Source organism: Aspergillus piperis (genome assembly GCF_003184755.1).
Source record: "Aspergillus piperis CBS 112811 unplaced genomic scaffold BO85scaffold_2, whole genome shotgun sequence".
Classification (NCBI taxonomy): domain Eukaryota; kingdom Fungi; phylum Ascomycota; class Eurotiomycetes; order Eurotiales; family Aspergillaceae; genus Aspergillus; species Aspergillus piperis.
The window spans coordinates 2,695,594-2,708,021 of NW_020291592.1; the positions used below are offsets into that span (position 1 = coordinate 2,695,594).

Below are 12,428 nucleotides of genomic sequence, written 5' to 3' on the forward strand. Positions count from 1 at the left end.
CGGAGAGAGCTTCTGGCCAGCTGGTGATATTCTCCCGCCCATTCTGGGGCTCGCTGACTCAGCTCCTTATCGGCCTGCCGCTGTTTCTTGTAAATGAGTGGCGAGCCCGCAACAAGTCGCATTCATTTCTCATTCACAACTACTTACCATAGCACTTCTCAGCGACAATATGGGTAATGATGGTGGCAGGTATGCTCATAAAACCTCTTACACACCCTCCCAGTCTATCAAAATCCAAATCACTAACCAACTGCACCACCAGTATCCCAACCCGTCGCGAGCTCGTCCGCGAAGCGGCCCGCAACCCCAGCACAGCGCAAGTAAAAGAAGCGCAGCGCGAACAACAAGAACACTCCTGGACAACGTGTCCGATATCGCACAACCAATTAATGCGACCCATAGTCTCCGACTGCGTTGGGAACCTCTACAATAAAGACGCCATTCTCAGATTCCTCCTCCCCGGCGACGAAACCGACGGCATCAGCTCCAAGGCAGATTGCGAAGAGATTCTCTGTGGACGGGTCAAGGGACTCCGGGACGTCGTGGAGCTGAAGTTCGAAGTCGACACAGAGCGCGAAGCCCATCCCGCCTCTGGAAAGCAGGACAAGCGTGAGGGGTGGATCTGTCCCGTCACGGCGAAGCAGTTGGGTCCGAATGTCAAGTCGGTTTATTTGGTGCCGTGCGGTCATGTTTTCTCGGAGGAGGCGATTCGCCAACTCAAGGGGGATAAGTGCCTGCAGGTATGTTACCCCGTCCTGTACATTTTTGGGATTTTCTATATGCGTGTTGGTGGGATCGGGGGGCTAATGAGTTACAGTGCGACGAGCCATACACCGCCGACAATGTGATCCCCATCCTCCCGACCAAAGAATCTGATAAGCAGCAGCTCATTGAGCGTGGACACAAGCTCGCAGAGCAAGGTCTCACGCACTCGCTGAAGAAAGCTCCCGGCTCGAAGAAGCGCAAGAAGAATGCGGCGAATGGTGATGCGACGGATGTGGGCAAGGAATCAAAGCCCGCAGAGAAATCTTCAAGTGCCAATGCCAGTCGGAGCAACACGTCTACACCCACGCCCGGTGGCTCGAGTGGTATCAAGAATGCCGCTACTGCGTTGTTGACGCAGCGGGTGCTGGAGGAGGAAAACGAGAAGAAAAAGCGGCGGAAGATGCTGGGGACCAGTGACAACATCAGCAGTCTCTTCACGAAGGAGTCTAAGGATGCCCATGCCAAAAATACAGACTTTATGACGAGAGGATTTAGTCTTCCTGCGGCGGCTAGGAAGTAGTTGTTGAACGTGGCGGTGCTTGCTTTTGCAGCTTCTATACAGATATAAGGGTGTTAATTCATTAGGCGTATGGGGTTCAGGCCCGGCTACGGAACCGGTCTTTTCTATTTTCACTATATCATATTACGCTTGAGATACACTAAAATGCTAGCCATTCAAGATAGATCTAGCTGCGATCTATATCAATGCTAAATGAACAAAAAAAGACATCAATTCCTATTGTACAGCAAAATTCCGTACTAGATATAACATGCTACAAGAACTAGAGATAGATAATCTTTGAGCCAGCCAGCCAACCAAACAAACCTGCAAGATATGTATGCCATGCAATCAGTCTATGCAAGGAGTCCTCTGGAACGAAGCTCGGCTTCAATGATTTTCCTCCGGCCCATCTCGTCATCGCGGTGCAAGCGGGTCTGTCTCTTCGAGAAGACCTTGATGTTGGGCAGGGACTGGAGCCGGTCATTGTGCTCCAGAATTTCAGCCAGCTTCTTGGGCTTGGGGTTCAATTGACCCTGGACGTAGTCGATGGCCTGTTTGACGGTGGTGATCTGGTGGACGATGTTGTCGGGGAAGAAGTGGCCGCTCAGCTGGGAGAATCTCTTGAGAAACTGTTCAACAAAGAAAGGTTAGCGACTGTCCGCACAGCACATCAATCCAAGTAGAATAGTAACGGGGGAAACTAACAGCAAACTTCGTCTCCTGATCCTCCAAAGACAAAGTCAAGAATCCCTTATCACGAGCATCCTGGTATCCGAAGAAAGGAACCTTAGAGGTCTCCTCTTCCTCACCCTCCCAAGCAGCCTCCTCGAACTCCTCGACCTCGGCGGTTTCCTCAGCAGCCTGCTGCTGCTCCACAGCCTCGGGCTGACTACCACCGATCTGCTCGAAGATGTAAACGAGGGCCTCCTTAGCCTGCTTGTTGTGGTACTCCAGCGCGCTGCCCCAGCTACCAGCCTCATTAGGCACGATCTTAGTCTTCCAGATCATCTTGAAAACGGCCTTGTCATGTTCGGTGACGTTGCAGACGCTTGTCAACGGCTTGTTCAGCGCATGCATCAGACAGATCTCAACAGCAGCCTGATGCGCAGCAAGAGACAGGGGACCCTGTTTGCGGAGTTTCTTCTTGAGACCGAACCTATCCATCAAACAAATAAACCAATTAGCCAAAAACAACTCCCAAACCCGCGTAATCCAAAACCATGCGGAAGAAGAACAACAACAACTTACGTCCCAACCCGATCAGCCTCAGCCCGAGGAACATTCTTCCAACCTCCCAAATGACCCACACGCTCCAACCCATCCCACGTCGTCGCAGGCTCATAGTCAACCCCGGGCTCCAACTGATCAATAGCCTCAGCCTCAGGTGCCGCTTCCGCCGCATTCACCACCTCCGTCTCGCCCTCCGGCTGAGTCTTAGCCTTCCCGAACCTCTTCTCAAGCAAACTCTCTCCGTACGGATCCTTCAATCCCGGCGGGTTATCCGTACCCCAAAGTCTGCGTCTCACTCGCTCACTCAGCGGTGTGTTGGAAGCATGGCGAAGGAATTGCCGGGCGACAATTGGCCGCGGCCGCGCCTCGTTTCTGCATACTGAGCAGACGTACAGGGTCCGCGAGGCGCCCTGGACGTCGAGACTCAGCAATCGCACGGACGGTCGCATGGTGCTGTGCAATTGGGGTGGGTTGCGGGTTTTGCTGGCGGGTGCCCGGACGGAGGTGATGGGGGATCGAAAAGTTTCGCGGTGGTGAGGTTCCGGCCGGGGAGGTCACGTGAGGAGAGCGTGCATGGGATGCGGCTTGGCGGTCGGGAGTTATTTAGTAGTATATTTTCACACGGAACTATAGGGATGGATATTTTCAAAGTCGTACAGAGTACTGTTGAGGAGGAAGGGGGCCTTCTCGGGTCTACTTTGTTCCTGCATCTATATCCCTAGGGCATGTCTCTCATCCCTTCGTAAGTTTAGCAACAGTATGTCGTTTTACATCGCTGAATTTATAACCCCTTCCAACATCGTTGGATCAGTTGAGCTCCTTATCGCTTAAGTCATCAATACTAGCAATAGTATGTTTATGAAGATAGTCTCATTGAATATCATTCTGGGAATATAGGTCTTCATACAGGGTATAAATAGTATTTGTGCGTGTATGTATTTACATGCGTCTCTACGCTGATATCATGATAACTAAAGTCGCTATAACCTGTACAAGAAGGAAACGCCCCAAATTTTGTTTCTGCCTTTTGGTTTTGCTCATCCTTTACTCCCGGACGAACATACCAGCCATACCCATACCAGTGCCAATGCACATGCTCACAACACCGACTTCCTGGCCGGTGCGCTCCATCTCAGGCAGCAGAGTGGCAAGCTGTCTGGCACCGGTGGCACCAAGAGGGTGACCGATAGCAATGGCACCACCCTTGGGGTTAACCTTGGCCTCGTCAATACCCAGCTTGCGGATAGAGTACAGGGCCTGGGAGGCGAAAGCCTCGTTGATTTCCCAGACGTTAACATCCGAGACGGTCATGTCAAGCTGCTGAAGGAGCTTGGGAATAGCAACCGCGGGACCGACACCCATCTCATCGGGAGCACAACCCGCAACGGCAGTACCAACCCAGCGGCCCTGGATCTGAGAGGTCAGGCCGAGCTCGGTGGCGGTCGAACGGCGCATGAGCAGAGCGGCAGCGGCACCGTCGCTGACCTGAGAGCTGTTTCCAGCGGTACTAGCACCGGTGGGAGAGAAAGCGGGCTTCAGGCTAGCCATCTTCTCAACCGAGATGTTGGGGCGGATACCGTCGTCCTTGGTCACGGTGATCTCCTTGGGAGGAGCATCGGGGTTCTCGGGGTCATAGGAGAGAGTCTTGACGGGGATGATTTCCTTGTCGAACAGACCGGCGTTCTGGGCGGCAGTAGCCTTCTTGTGGGACTCGGCAGCGAACGCGTCCTGGTCGGCACGGGAGATGCCGTAGCGCGAAGCAACGTTCTCGGAGGTGATACCCATGGGCATGATACAGTCGCGGGAGTCCTGGGAGTGAGACTCCTTCAGCTCGGGCCAGAGAACGGTGGGGATGGCGCGGGAGCCATAGTTTCTGGTCATGGACTCCATTCCACCACCGACACCAACGTTAATGGCTCCAGAGCGGATTCCGTTTCCAATGGTGGAGATAGCAGCCAGACCGGAGGAGCACTGTCTGTTGATCGTGTGGAAAGGCACGCTGTGGGGGAAACCGGCGTGGATCTGAGCCATACGGCCAGCCTTCGCACCACCGAGTTCCTGGAGGACGGAGCCGATGGCGACATCGTCAATGAGAGCAGGGTCAAGGTTCGGGTTCGCCTCCAAAGTGGCCCGGAGGACGTGAGCAAGCAGCTCTTCGGGATAGGCGTCCTTGAAACCGCCCTTCTTCGCACGGGTAACCGGGGTACGGAGGGAAGAAAGAATGACAATGTCCGAGGGAGACTTCTGGAGGACCTGGCGCAGGCCTCGGGGAATGGGAGAGGCCATGATGACGGATATTCGACTTCTGAATCAAGCAAGAGACAGGGAGGAATGGAAGGAGAGGATCTCGACTTTCGCTTCGCCCCGGTTGAAAACCGGGGCCCGGCAACATACTTATATCAAAATATAGCCACCCGAAGGGATTCCGGGGCTCGGGATGGCTCGCGTACGGACTGAGCCAGTTGCACGCTGGCTTCGAACTACCGGCAATGAAGATCGGCTAAGCGCACTGCCGCTGGGGACTCTGGACGAAGGCAAATTTGGGAAATTGTGGAGTCGTCGGCAGTCCCGGTCTGGGGGTTTCCCCGTCTTCTGCTTGAGATTCTGATTGGGGATGTGTGTCCGGAGAACAATCTTACAATGTCAACCTTCGAAGATCACTACATCCTGTCGACTATCAAATAGTTCCCATTGTCCAATATAAATGTAGCTCTCTCTCTCGATCTCTGTCGGATTGATGTCCGACAAAGACATCCGGTGCCAGTCACCTGCTCTTCCGCCATCGGATGCGGACGCTTATGTCAGCCAGATCGGAAGAGCAATTCGGAAAACACCATCAACTAACGAACTAGCCACTAGTTGACAGGGCCCTGAGTAATAGCCCGAACTCTATCGCTTATATAGAACTTCTAGATATTCGCCGTCAAATGCTCCCCAGGGCTGAGAAAAGACAACAATATGCATTATCGAAGGATAAGCATTGATTCTTCCGATACACTAGAACCAGTCCTCTGTCCCAACTGGTCGCATCTACAAATGCAAGTCATGTCAATAAAGCCCCACAATCCCGAAAACCGTTGGTATCATAGTAAAAACAGCACAGCCGCCTTTCCCTGTGCATACCCTTCCATAGCGCCTGGTATCATGAACTCGTCAAGTGATAAAAGTCAAGCAGAACAAATAAAGAAAACAGCAAAGGAACAGAAAGGGTTAAGTGTGTCAGTGACGGATGATGTGACTGTAATGACCTGGGACCCTGCGCCGACATTTGTCGCAATCCGCTCGGTAGCCCATGGAGATCGCTGCCTTCTTCTTCGAGGAAGAGGGAATATGATGCTCTCGTCTCAAGTTGCCCATCGAACCCGCCGGCTGTGACACATCTGGCGTAGTTTCCGAATACCATGGTGGCGGAGACGCTGGCTGGGACATGTATGTCATATCAGCGTCGCTCACAGAGCCCTTGCTGCTGATCGCCATGGCGTCGCCATTGTCACTGACCGGACTGGGGAGGCGTTGGCCGCACCACCAGACCCTGTCATGGCTCGCGTACGGACCTCTAGGGACGCCCTGCGACGTATATGATGTAGAGTTTTGCACCATGTCTCTTACGACGGGACTTCTTGGGGCAGGAGTGTTCCCTTCCGTAGAGTGTGTAGTCGGCTCTTCGCTTATAACCAGCGACTGGTCAACAAGACCATGAGGGATCGGCGACGGCTGGAGACTGTAATCGGTATATCCAGCGACAGATTCCGGGTTGGAATGTTCAACATTATTGGTCGAACATTGGGCGTCTTTTCCGTTATCAATATCCATGCTTGCACTCATTATAGGAATACACCCTTGCTCCGATGGTAATGGCTGATCCCGAGGTTGTGTCGAACCATGATGGGCAAATTTGTCAGCACCATTATCCTCCTTGTCATCATCCGAGGATTCCACTGGAGTTAGAGTCGAGAAACCGAAGCCAGATGCAAGGCGGTTGCTTTGTGGGAGGGAAGAAAACTGGAGGGCACTTGGGGACGCGCGGAGAGGAAGAGACCTGTGTTTCTGTTGATTACCATTAGTCGCGGGACGAGAATAGCAGGGGTCCTTCAGTCTCAAATTCACGGACCTTTGTCTCGCGGAACACATTTCCATCGAAGTCCTCTTGGTCCTGGTCTCTCTGGCGCTTGGTGGAAAATGCGTACATGGCGCTTTGGGCGCCAGGCCGTACAAAGAGGGCAGTGGAGACCAAGATGTGGAGTTGATTAAACAGAGTATTGCGGTGAGTGTGTTTCAAGCCAGGGTCAAGGTCACATTGAGTCTGATGAATCTACTCCGTAGGGATGTGGAAAGCAACACGCGTATGAGAATAGGGGCTCCAATAAGGAAGCAAGTAATATAGAAAAGGAGGCTAGTAATTAATAAGATGACAGGCCATGACTATGCAGCACGCTGAATAACTGGTCTAAAGCATGCATGGAGTCACACTAGTAAGTAGTTGAAGAATCAAAGAAACCGGAGCTGGAACGTGGATGGATCATCGCAGCAAAGACCGGGACTTATCGCTCAATGTCCAGCCGGGGTTTAGCGCCGTACGGTTGGTACCGTCACATGTTACGGATTCAGTCCGATTACTACTGATTAATACCGCCGCGGATGTATCAGGTACCTTGAGAGTACATTCTTTCTAGTTACAACTTTCTCTCCTCGGTGATGGGGAAGACAATTACTCGTAAAGTACCAAGTATGTCTTTATTGACATTTTCATATATGTATTATCCAATTACACATAGTAAACACACCAGTCTAATAGCATTCTTTTAGAAGCCTTCTTGTGCAATCATTGGCTAATAAAGTAAGACGATTCTAAACTCCGTAGTAGGCTTAGTAGTCCGTCTAGAGTCTCAGTACCCATGCATCTGATGCTGTCTGCGACCAACAACCCTCGCCAGCTTACTCTCGGACAAACAATGGTGTTTTACTTTGCGAGCAGATGTATATCCACCGAAGGCACCTGTTTTTCCAGCCATCGGACAGCCATCAAATTTGAAAATTCTTACTTTGTTCTTTGTACAAAGTAGCAGCCATGTGCATGACGTCACGGAAATCTAGGCTTCAACCTTCGACCTTTAGAATAATCCTCCATGTGGATTCGGTCTCTCTGGTTTGGTAGCTCAGTTCTCAATATATGCAATCAAATTCGTGCTATTCAAATGTCACCTGCAAAAAGTGGATTCGCCCTCGTGACTCCGGCTTCGAAAGGACTGGGATTCGCCTTTGCGCGACAGCTGCTGTCCAACACGGACCTCCCCGTTCTTGCGACTGCGCGGAGAGATACTGGACAACTCCGGAAAGTCTTACTGGAGCAAGTCAATGATGAGACTGGAAAGGCGGATGAGAGGCTAAGAGTCTTTGAAATTGACGTGACTGGTACTGAGTACATCATCCCCTCATGCGTTCTGGTTCTGAACAATGTCTTAGATGAGGCAACCATACACGCCATGGCTGCACAGATACGAGAAGAATTTCCACAGACTCCCCTGCGTATCGCAATCACCGTACCTGGCGTTCTGCATGTGGAGAAGTCTCCGACGCAGATTGATGCTGCCAATGCTCTGCACAGCTTCCAAGTCAATGCTCTTGGTCCTATGCTTCTGATGAAGCACTTGGCACCTTTTTTGCCAACGAAGTCATCCGCAACCTTTGCGGACGTATCTCTGTCGGCTCATGTACAACGGCCGTGGAAGCTTCCATCGCATGCGATCTACGCGATGATGGCCGCACGAGTTGGGTCCATATCGGACAATTCAACTGGAGGCTGGTATTCATACCGTGCTAGCAAAGCATCCGTCTTTCAGCTGACCAAAACTTTCGATCTGTACCTACGGTCACGGAGTAGAGACCGAGCGTTGGCGGTGGCGTTGCATCCCGGGACAGTCCAGACTGATTTCACGAAAGATTACTGGGATGGCAGACACATGTTGCAGCCAGAAGAATCTGCGGTGAAGCTATTACAGCATCTCTGTGGTATGCAGACCGGTGACTCCGACGGGCGGGGCCGCTGTTGGGATTGGAAGGGAGAGGAGGTTCTGCCTTGAACGATGTGGATGGTACAATAGGAAGTGCATGCCTTGGGTCTTTGTACGCCATGTATGGGACCGATCTTTATTTTGACAATTTTGTTATTTCGATTATCTTTCTTTCTTGTATCGTATGTGGAGTTGCGGTCAGACAAGGTGTGGAGCGAGATTCATGAGCCTCGGTTGAGATGAACAGCACAATGCTTGAGAGTGGTAAGTGCTGGAACCATACCAGATACAGGTTTCAATACGAGCATCTTAGCTGATTTTCCGTAGCAGCAATGTTGGACACAGTGGGCCACGGAAAGCACCTTAATTATCTTAGTGTGTATTTTGGTTTTTAAGGCACCGACAGCAGGCTGCATGCAGGGAAACCCAGTAAGGGCAATTCTGTGGGGATGAAGGGGCTGGGTCGGCCGTGATGGGGAAGCGTTCTTCCCTCGACTCGGTGAGTGGGCGGCAAAGCGATTACACGCGAGCCGGTCTAAAACGCTATTCCGGCTCAGGATGCCTCAACACCCCCCCAACACGATTTTTCGACTGGCTACCAACACTTCTTGGTCATTCTGAGTTCTTAAAATCGAGCTGAAGCATCCCTGAAGACCCACAGGATCTGTCTGACTCGCCGTTTTCCTTTGCAAGCTCGACCATATGTCCAGTCAGAGTCCACTGAGATTGGAGCCCTTCCCCTCAAGCCGTGGTAATGGTTCTCCAGTGGAGGAATTCAGAATGCAAATTGATTAGATCGAGTAGATCTACGGTCTAACGGTCAATTCCCCAGGTCCACACGGGAACTGCCGCCCAGGGCCACTCTGTTTTACGTCTAGCTCAACATGAGGTACATACAGGGGCTCGTTACCATACAAGGTGGGCGTGTTACTGGCCTCCCAACTTCCCCTTCGTGGGGATACTCGCACCATGTTTGCCCCATGGGGTTGTCAAGCCTAAACACCATTCAGCTAAGAGCCGGGGCAGTCTCGCAGAGATGCTGCTTGTTGAAAGTTAGCCGAGCGAGATACAGCATGTCCCGCCATCTGACTTCCGTGTGACTGGGCGTATCCAATTAAAGCAAATAATATGGGAGGCTCGGCCGAAGACAGAATAAGCCTCATGCATGGCGACGCGCACTGCTTCCTCGTTGCTTGGCTGACAGTGATCGAACTGCCCAGCAATTTGGACAGACGCCCACTGATGTGGAGGTCCTTACCCCATACGAAGCAGGCTCACTTGATACGCAGTGTTACTATGGAGTACATATGACCCTGCATGCCAGCCGTCCATTCCATAAACCCCCGCCTTGAGCGACTTAATTCTCCGGACGGAGTTCGCGATAAGACGATTTGAGAGATACGAAACTTATCACACAGGCCTCGTACTCATAGACCGCAATCGTATATCGAATGATCTCATGCATCAGGAAGACAAACCTATCCACATTTTGTGATCAGATGCAGGCGAAAATCTAGAACTCCGACGCGACGCTACGCTACAATGGCCGACTTCAGTCGCTCTCTCGTTCAACTGCAACAGCCCGAGCATTGGTTGTCTAAGCCCTTGAGTCACAAGCTGATTGACGTAAGCTATCTGGGACAGGGCCTCGGAACAATGGCATCCAGCGGTTTAAGAATCCCCGATAAAAACTGGAAATCGGAGTAATCCGAATCATGATGTGCTCTAGAGAGCATTAAGTCATGGAGTGACCGATCTGGACCGGTAGGCTATCGTTTGCGATAAGATGCTGGGGGGTTGAATTGACACAACCTAAAGCGGGAACCTTATTCGTACCATGAATGACCTTTTTGAGGTGGATAATTGTGCGAGAAGGGGGGATAAGCTGAGTGTGATCAAATCATGCAGTATCACACACCACGGAGCCTTGATGCATTGATCACATCAGACTCGAGGGCAGTGGTTCTGGGCCATGATGGGAGGGGAAGGGGATCCGTGGATGTATCAAGAATGGGTGGGGGTGGGGAGGGAGGACTATTGAACTCTAGAAGCGTACCTCAAGTGGTGGATGGAGGGAGGGAAGAGTTGATAGAAAGAGAGAGAGAGAGAGAGAGAGAGATGGGACGATGGATGGTGACACATGGGACAGACAATACGGTATTGATACCGCCACCGGTAGGTTGCAGCCAACCAACCTTAAGTTTTGCAAGTGTGTGAATCATCGGCTGGTCCGCGCTCCCGCGGCCCACACTTTCTCTGTCTTCATGCCATTTCCATCTTCTCTCATTTGCTCCATTTCCCTGCTCTATTTTTTTCTTTTCTCGCTTGTGCCTTGCTCGCTTTCTCTTTGACCCCCGATTTCGCTTCGGTTGTCTTCTCCCCATTGACTCATCTCCATTGCACACTTCCTGGCCCTTCTAGACCCCTTATAAAGGCTGTATTGTTGTCCTCTTCCATCATTCTTCCTCTTTCTTCCTTTCCCCTCATACAGAATAATCCCTTCCACACAGCCAATTCCCCCCCACCATGCCTTTGATCAGCACCACAGAAGTCAATGAGGACACTCGCGGTTAGTAAACAAACCTCATTTTGAGTGCCAATGAGCCTGTACTGATTTGTCAATCCATTTAGTCCTGGGATATGATCCCCTCCTTCCCCCTCAGTACCTCCAGAATGAGATCCCTGGTGTGAGTCACGTCGTCCCCCCCTTGCTTTTTCCCTACCAATTTTTCCCAAGTCTTTCCTGTCATGTTGGTTGGCTTCTTGACCCGACCACATTCTGAGTTATTTTCATCGTCAATTGCCTCGGTTCAGACCATTGGGGCTAACAGAAGACATGATTAGAAAAAGGAATCCCTCGAGGCCGTCCGCTCTGGCCGTAACCAGGCCATGAAGATTATCGAGAAGAAGGATGACCGTCTGCTGGTTGTTGTCGGCCCCTGCTCGATCCACGACCCTGCCACGGCCCTCGAATATGCCGGCCGTCTGAAGGAGCTCTCCGAGAAGCTTTCCTCCGACCTTTGTGTCATCATGCGTGCCTACCTTGAGAAGCCCCGCACCACGGTGGGGTGGAAGGGTCTGATCAACGACCCCGACATTGATGAGTCCTACAACATCAACAAGGGTCTCCGTGTCTCACGTCAGCTCTACTCTGATCTTACCAGCATGGGCATGCCCATTGCCAGTGAGATGCTGGATACCATCTCCCCTCAGTACCTGGCCGATCTGATCTCTCTCGGTGCCATTGGCGCCCGCACCACCGAGTCGCAATTGCACCGTGAGCTCGCCTCCGGTCTCAGTTTCCCCATTGGCTTCAAGAACGGTACCGACGGCAACCTCACCGTTGCCATTGATGCCATTGGTGCCGCTGCTCACCCCCACCGCTTCCTGGGTGTCACCAAGCAGGGTCTGGCTGCTATCACCAAGACCGCTGGTAACGAGCATGGATTCGTCATCCTCCGTGGAGGTAACAAGGGCACCAACTACGACCGCGAGAGCATCAAGGCCGCCCGCGAGGCCCTGGCGGGCAAGAAGCAGTCCGAGGTCGTCATGGTCGACTGCTCTCACGGCAACTCTAACAAGAACCACCGCAACCAGCCTCTGGTCGCCAAGGAAATTTCTGACCAACTCCGTGAGGGCCAGGATGCCATCATCGGTGTTATGATTGAGTCCAACATCAACGAGGGTAACCAGAAGGTTCCCCCCGAGGGTCCCTCCGGCCTGCGCAAGGGTGTCAGCATCACTGATGCCTGCATTGACTGGGAGACCACCGTCCAGGTCCTGGAGGACCTCGCTGATGGTGTTCGTGCCAGACGCGCCGCCAAAGCCGCTCAGGCCAAGACCACTAATGGCACCCACTGAGCGATTGAGGATGGATGATCTGCGTTTACGAAACCCCCCAGCGAGTGTGATTCCCTTTT

General features: G+C 52.1%; 6 protein-coding genes across 6 annotated transcripts; 3 read left to right on the top strand and 3 right to left on the bottom strand.

Moving 5' to 3' along the window:
- Window positions 1–87: 87 nt before the first annotated feature.
- BO85DRAFT_134139 (uncharacterized protein) lies at window positions 88–1,443 on the top strand. Its single transcript, XM_025654020.1, has 3 exons — window positions 88–189; window positions 263–740; window positions 818–1,443. The coding sequence occupies exons 1-3, from the start codon at window positions 170–172 to the stop codon at window positions 1,283–1,285; spliced, it is 966 nt and encodes a 321-aa protein (XP_025520317.1). The 5' UTR covers window positions 88–169; the 3' UTR covers window positions 1,286–1,443.
- On the bottom strand, window positions 1,428–2,995 carry BO85DRAFT_445817 (mitochondrial 54S ribosomal mL50 protein). Its single transcript, XM_025659361.1, has 3 exons — window positions 2,516–2,995; window positions 1,973–2,423; window positions 1,428–1,896 (listed from the first exon to the last, which is right to left on the bottom strand). Exons 1-3 carry the CDS (start codon window positions 2,944–2,946, stop codon window positions 1,621–1,623), a joined length of 1,158 nt encoding a protein of 385 aa, XP_025520318.1. The 5' UTR covers window positions 2,947–2,995; the 3' UTR covers window positions 1,428–1,620.
- A 103-nt stretch (window positions 2,996–3,098) lies between these two features.
- On the bottom strand, window positions 3,099–5,160 carry BO85DRAFT_134128 (thiolase family protein). Its single transcript, XM_025654019.1, has one exon. It carries the CDS (start codon window positions 4,781–4,783, stop codon window positions 3,542–3,544), a length of 1,242 nt encoding a protein of 413 aa, XP_025520319.1. The 5' UTR covers window positions 4,784–5,160; the 3' UTR covers window positions 3,099–3,541.
- Window positions 5,161–5,716: 556 nt separating this feature from the next.
- Window positions 5,717–6,686, bottom strand: BO85DRAFT_435001 (uncharacterized protein; the record flags this gene model as incomplete). The annotated part of the gene is made up of 2 exons (XM_025658496.1): window positions 5,717–6,544; window positions 6,609–6,686. The coding sequence occupies 2 exons, from the start codon at window positions 6,684–6,686 to the stop codon at window positions 5,717–5,719; spliced, it is 906 nt and encodes a 301-aa protein (XP_025520320.1).
- Window positions 6,687–7,228: 542 nt separating this feature from the next.
- BO85DRAFT_134280 (NAD(P)-binding protein) lies at window positions 7,229–8,987 on the top strand. The gene is made up of 3 exons (XM_025654021.1): window positions 7,229–7,909; window positions 7,961–8,772; window positions 8,836–8,987. Exons 1-2 carry the CDS (start codon window positions 7,624–7,626, stop codon window positions 8,575–8,577), a joined length of 903 nt encoding a protein of 300 aa, XP_025520321.1. The 5' UTR covers window positions 7,229–7,623; the 3' UTR covers window positions 8,578–8,772; window positions 8,836–8,987.
- Window positions 8,988–11,034: 2,047 nt separating this feature from the next.
- Window positions 11,035–12,369, top strand: BO85DRAFT_484405 (3-deoxy-7-phosphoheptulonate synthase; the record flags this gene model as incomplete). Its single annotated transcript, XM_025663235.1, has 3 exons — window positions 11,035–11,077; window positions 11,140–11,195; window positions 11,353–12,369. 3 exons carry the CDS (start codon window positions 11,035–11,037, stop codon window positions 12,367–12,369), a joined length of 1,116 nt encoding a protein of 371 aa, XP_025520322.1.
- Window positions 12,370–12,428: the final 59 nt, after the last annotated feature.

Coding starts and splice junctions, on each gene's coding strand:
- BO85DRAFT_445817 (XM_025659361.1), bottom strand. CDS start 2,946: ATGCGACCGTCCGTGCGATTGCTGAGTCTCGACGTCCAGGGCGCCTCG. Junction 2,424..2,515: donor GAGGCTGATCGGGTTGGGAC/GTAAGTTGTTGT, acceptor TTTGATGGATAG/GTTCGGTCTCAAGAAGAAAC. Junction 1,897..1,972: donor ATCAGGAGACGAAGTTTGCT/GTTAGTTTCCCC, acceptor TTTGTTGAACAG/TTTCTCAAGAGATTCTCCCA.
- BO85DRAFT_134128 (XM_025654019.1), bottom strand. CDS start 4,783: ATGGCCTCTCCCATTCCCCGAGGCCTGCGCCAGGTCCTCCAGAAGTCT.
- BO85DRAFT_134139 (XM_025654020.1), top strand. CDS start 170: ATGGGTAATGATGGTGGCAG. Junction 190..262: donor ATGGGTAATGATGGTGGCAG/GTATGCTCATAA, acceptor CTGCACCACCAG/TATCCCAACCCGTCGCGAGC. Junction 741..817: donor AGGGGGATAAGTGCCTGCAG/GTATGTTACCCC, acceptor AATGAGTTACAG/TGCGACGAGCCATACACCGC.
- BO85DRAFT_134280 (XM_025654021.1), top strand. CDS start 7,624: ATGTGGATTCGGTCTCTCTGGTTTGGTAGCTCAGTTCTCAATATATGC. Junction 7,910..7,960: donor CTTTGAAATTGACGTGACTG/GTACTGAGTACA, acceptor ACAATGTCTTAG/ATGAGGCAACCATACACGCC.